The 5750-nt window shown below is 57.8% G+C and overlaps 1 protein-coding gene across 2 annotated transcripts in view; it reads right to left on the reverse strand.

Moving 5' to 3' along the window:
* The window catches only part of SHANK3 (SH3 and multiple ankyrin repeat domains 3), a 695549-nt gene that overhangs the window by 44968 nt on the left and 644831 nt on the right, over nucleotides 1–5750 (reverse strand). For both annotated transcript variants that reach the window (XM_043500373.1, XM_043500369.1), the window contains 2 exons: nucleotides 2930–3057; nucleotides 972–1077 (listed from right to left, as the gene is read on the reverse strand). In XM_043500373.1, the coding sequence (XP_043356308.1) occupies nucleotides 972–1077; nucleotides 2930–3057 (234 nt within the window). The remainder of the gene's footprint in view (nucleotides 1–971; nucleotides 1078–2929; nucleotides 3058–5750) is intronic.

Consider the following 5750-nt stretch of genomic DNA (forward strand, 5'->3'; position numbering starts at 1 on the left):
TTTGGTCTCTATCTAGACCAGAGGTCCCAAAACTCTGGGGCTGGAGGAACATCGGGGGGGGGGCGCAGCGGGGCCTGGTCAGCCCCCATGGGGGGCAGGGAGGGAGCGCCACCCAGCCCCTCCCCACCACCAACTCTGCTCTGATCCCTCCCCCAGCCGCATCCCCAGCTCCCGGCCTCGGCATGGCTCCACTCCCAGCCCTGCACCAGCCCAGAGCTTTAGCTGCTGGCCCTGGCTCTGTTTCCGGCCTGGGGCTGAGGCTGGGGGGAGACCAGGAACAGAGCTGCACCTGGTCACTTGTCCGGTTGCCAGCCCTCACCACAGCCCGTCTGTGGATCTGCCCTCGCCCCCAGCCTGGTCCCTGGGTGCAGTCCTGCTCCTGGCCCCAGACCCCCCGCAGCTGTGGCCCCAGCCTTGGCCCCCTTACCCCATCCATGTCCCCACCCTCCAAGCTACGGCCCTGGCTCCAGGGAGGCGGGGGAGGGATGTGGACAGGAGGCGGGGGGCACAACCCTTATAAGTTTAGGGACCACTGATCTAGACTGTACGCTCTTTGGACCAGGGTGCGTGTGGGTTACAGGCCCCCTCTGCGCCAATCCACAGCAGACATGAGATGTGACAGCCCCTTCAGCACCAGCGGGAGCAACTCCTCTTTTAGCCTCACAGTAACGTCTTTGTAGCACAAGAGGGCTTTGGGCCTGGCCCTGGGCCCTTCGGACAGAGCTGTACCACACACATTTCACTTCTGGGCCTGGCTTCCTGGGGAACAGGATGCTGATATTTTCCAACCTCCCCCAGGGGTGTGAGCTCTGTCATTAGTATCTGACCAGACTGTTGAGCTCCTGGGATGGAAGGTGCTGGAGGAGGGCAGTGTGTTATCTGCTGGCTCGTGAAGCTCTCGTGTTCTGCAGCAGACCCTTCCCAGAGCTCACCCTGTCTCTAAGAACAGACCATCCCCCAGTTTGCCTTACCTACAGATTTTGTCCGGGGCATTCCTTTGCGTAGGGACACGTGGGGTTTCTCGGCCCCCGGGAGAACTCCCGAGTGAGCTGCCATTCCCTGGCGTTCGAATAGTGACTAGGAAAGAAACAAAGACGGGAACGTCACTCTGACACCGGACTCCACTGAACGGAAACAAAACTTCAACCTCAGCACCGTCCAACTCTGCTATGTGGTGTGAAGGACGAGCGGGGCACTGAGGTCAGGCCTGAACTCTGGGCATGGCCCGTCTCTTGCTGTGTGTGTGCAGTGCCCTGCGCAGCGTGGCCTTCATACAGCCTGGGGTGGCGAGCATTCGCTAACGTAACAGTCCAGGGGAGATGCATCCCTTTCCCTCTTGACTCCCACTGAGGCCAACAGCCAAAGCCTCACTGATTTCACTGGGAGCAGGCTGCGGTCCCTGGAGCATAATGGAAATAAGCCGCATCCGTAGAGTTTATAGTGAATGTACGGTGTAAAGCTTACAGCCTCAGGGGCCCACTCTCCCCCGCACTCCCGACCTCTGTCTCTGACTCTCTTCTCCCTCAAAAACGTCTCAAAACCCTCGGCCATTAGTCACGCCTCCCTCCCACTTGCCCATTTCACCCCTGCACTGCAACACCCCACCCTGCTGTGACGGTACATGGCACTTCCCCAGCGCCTCAGCCACATCTCTGTCTGCTCCAGACTCTGAGATCCTCTGTCTAAAACCGCCTCAGGCTCTGCACTTCTCTCTTGACCTTCTTTTATCTGGAGTCCTCCACTAGCCCCAATGACCTGTCCTGCCTCATCTCCGGAGCCTGAGTCCTCACTCCTGCTCCAATCACCTCTTGGACTGTCTTCCCTCCTTTATCGTCTTCCTGAAATCCCAGACGCAACCCCCAGGTGCCCTGACATGCTGCAGCCAGCCTGGGCTCTCATGCCGGACAGACCTGGAGCACTGCCCTCCCTGCCACCTGCACGGCCTCACCGTCCATCTCCCAGTCACACCCAGCATGGCCACTGGCCTTCCCAATATCGCCCTGGACATGATCCTCTGCAACCCCTTTGGCCCCCCATCTCCCCTGCAACTTCTCTGGCCTCCCCACTGCTCCCCCATCTCCCTTGCAACCTCTGGCCTCCCCTCTGGCCCTCATCTCCCCTGCAACCTCTCTGGCCTCCCCTCTGCTCCCCCATCTCCCCTGCACCCCCTCTGGCCTCCCCTCTGTTCCCTCATCTCCCCTGCACCCCCTCTGGCCTCCCCTCTGTTCCCTCTTCTCCCCTGCAACCCCCCATCTCCCCTGCAACCTCTGGCCTCCCCTCTGCACTCCACGACCCCCCTACCCCATCTGCTCCCCCATCTCCCTCCCCATTGCAATCTCTCTAGCATCCCCCCAAGAATCATAGAATCATAGAATCATAGAATATCAGGGTTGGAAGGGACCCCAGAAGGTCATCTAGTCCAACCCCCTGCTCAAAGCAGGACCAAGTCCCAGTTAAATCATCCCAGCTAGGGCTTTGTCAAGCCTGACCTTAAAAACCTCTAAGGAAGGAGATTCTACCACCTCCCTAGGTAACGCATTCCAGTGTTTCACCACCCTCTTAGTGAAAAAGTTTTTCCTAATATCCAATCTAAACCTCCCCCATTGCAACTTGAGACCATTACTCCTCGTTCTGTCATCTGCTAACTTGAGACCATTACTCCTCGTTCTGTCATCTGCTAGCCCCACTGCCCCATCTCCCACTCTCCTGCAACCTCTTTGGCCTCCCTCCACTCACTATGCCCACCCATGTCCTCTCAGCCGACCTACCCCCGCCCATTCCATCCCAAGAAAACGTCTCCCTGCTCTGGCTCCTTTGCACCCTCGCTGTTTGCTGCCCCACAGCTAGATGCTTGTCATAACACTTGCTGTCCTTGCTGGACGCCAGTAAGCAGAACCCCCTCCCACGCCCAGACACCCTCCTGTCTCACACTGATCTCCGCTGGTGTGATGCGCCGGCTCGTGGGTCGTTGCTTCACAGTGGCCGCCCTGGAATCTGCTTCGACAATGTCTGCTCTCAGCGAGGGCTCAGCTGCTGCCAAGATCTCATCCAGTTTCTCTGGAAATTCAGACATAAAGCCAAACCAGTCAAGAAGGCCCCTCATCCCCAGGCAGCTTTCCTGGGGCAGACCCAGCCTCGGGTGCGTGGCAGGGGACAGGCTGAACTCTGCACTTGGGATGGGCCACAGATCGGGTGGAGACTGAGTTTGTGGCAGCTGCTGTTCACTCTCCTCCTTCGCACCAAGTACTGCAGTCCTAACGAAACTCCCACCCCCAGTCATTTGCCTACATTACATCCAGGTAGGGGCTCAGGTGTGAGTGCAGCATTAGCCAGTATGTGCCATCCGGAGGAAAGCAGCCCCATTCCATCACTCACTGCCCAGGCCACGTCTGTATTGCCGCCCTTCCAAACAGGAACTTCTAAAGTTTCACCTAGTTTACAATTTCTGGCTGGCCAACATCCGGGTTGGGTTGCGTTTTTAACTGCCAAGTGTTGCTGCAGTTCCTTTCCCTATGTTCCCAGGGATGCCCTTTGTCTACTCTAGGAAATACTTTCAATTTTTGAAATATGTCTACTGAAAAGAACGACTATCCAGGTGGTGCTGTCAGGCTCGGCCAGTATCCATGAGGCATGTATAAATGTCTAGACTCTGTCCATCCTGGCTGTTGAATGTGGGCCTCTATGTCTCCAGTATGTGGCTGCTCATGTCCTAAACCCTGTAAGCCTGGCGAGCCAAACAGAAGCTTTAGGAAACGCGTAGAGTTTTGAATGTCAGGGCTGCAGCGTCTATAAAGAACATAGACATCTCAGAGGTTCAAGAGAAGCACATGGAACAACTCCAGAGTGATTGCACTGGCTGGGCAAAGGCTGCAGTGCTCACTGAGATCAGCAGAATGAGCCACGTTTGGCATTGCTAGGCCAATCATTTTTGCTTTAAGACGGGGAAAAAATGAGAAAACTTGATAACCCCTCCAATTTCCAGCACTCCGGTCTGCAGTGGGGCCCGTGACAGCAATCAAACCCATGAATCCTCTGCCAGCGGCGACCACAACTGCCACCTCAGGCAGAGAGCTGCAGACTAAGTCTGCCTGAAAGCTACTCACAGCCTTGACTCTGGGGAGACTGCCATCTCTCCATGAAAACAGCTGTCCCCAAGGGCTTGTCTACCTGGCGCAGCCGTTTGCACTAGCGGCGTGTGAATCAGTGCTGCAGTACGGTTTGCACCAGTAGGGGCCACGCAGGTGAGTTCCTGCACAGCATGTCGCTGCGCTTTAGACCTCACGCCCCCCCCAGTGAGCATTGCCGTGCCGTGATGAAAAGCCCCTGGGGTTTCCATGGCACAGAGCCTCTAGGTCAGAGGTCCACAAACTGTGGGATGTACCCCATTTGGGAGAGCATGGCTGGGGCTCGGACCAGCCCCCAGTGGGGCAGGGAAGGAGTGCCACCCAGCTCTGCTCCTGGCCCCGTGCCCAGGCTCCTGGCTGCTGGCCCCATGCCTGTGGCTCTGGCTCCCAGCCTCAGCCCCTGGGTGGAGCTCCGCTCCCACTCCCAGCTGTGTCCAGCCTTGGCCCCCTTTCCAGTCTGCATCCTCCCCCCACCCACTGGAGCCACTGCTCTGCTCCCAGACCCAGCTTGTGGGGAGGCACAGACTGGGGTAACAGGGGCACAACCGTGAAAAGTTTGGGGACCACTGCTCTAGGTTTCCATATGCGTGGAAGCTTTAGGAGCTACTAGATCCCTGCTGAGCTGGCCACCCAACTGCAAACCCTCTCTGGGGCAGAGCCCTGGTGCCACTGCCTGACAGCTGTATAGAGCAGTCAGGAGCCAGAGACTGATGGGACGGGAGGCACTGGCCAAGTGCAATGCCTCTCTGGGGTGGTGGACAAAGCGGCTCTGAAAGCCAAGGACTTGGCCTGGGCGAGCCGGAGGAGGAGGGCGACCACCCCATAAGACGGCAGCAGAACTCTGATTTAGCTCCTCTCTCCCCATGCTAGTACGGTCGGAGTTCCTGTGACCTCATGTGGGGAGAGCCAGGACCAGGTGCTGTGCCCATCTCGACAGCCACAGCCCCACATCTGTGCACAACCCCACCCACTGAGCCCAGGTGGCTCTCCACTGTCCCCTCCTGGGCATGAGCCAAACCATCGGCAGGGCTGGCCAGCGGTCAGGATCCAGGGCCTTGGAGAGCAAGTGCCCCCCACGGCTGCACAAAGCGGAACACCGGGAAGACAGCAGGAGAGGACAGGCCATGCGCTAAATCCTCTGCTGAATTGAGGAGACTGGGAATATGCCTCATCAGCCATCATCCCTGGCACCTGTGAGGCATAACCCGGGGGCCGATGCTGCCACGAGTGACAGGACAGTCCGGCTCTGCGCCCTGCACGCTCCCACCAGGAAAGCTCAACTCAAGTCCGGGCTTTGTCCCTGTGACCCAAGGGCCTCTTGATGGCAAGTGGCGGAGGGTCACAGCGATCCCCAGGCTCTGGTATGGACGCTCTGGTTCACCGAAGTATCAGGTAAGCGCTCACCTGAAGCTGGGCGGGAGAGCCCTGCAGTGGGACTGGGATCCCTCAGGACCCACTTCCATAATAGCAGGAGCAGATAAAATGGACTTTGTTGGAGGCAGGACTGGGTGGGAAAAGCCTGTGGTAATTTCTGGGAAAACACTAAATTTCTTGTCAGTTTGTCACAAATTGAATTTCAGCAATGGAAATGGAAAGCAAGTTTGTCTTTGTTTTTCAGATAAAGGG

Source organism: Dermochelys coriacea, chromosome 1 (assembly GCF_009764565.3).
Source record: "Dermochelys coriacea isolate rDerCor1 chromosome 1, rDerCor1.pri.v4, whole genome shotgun sequence".
Classification (NCBI taxonomy): Eukaryota; Metazoa; Chordata; order Testudines; family Dermochelyidae; genus Dermochelys; species Dermochelys coriacea.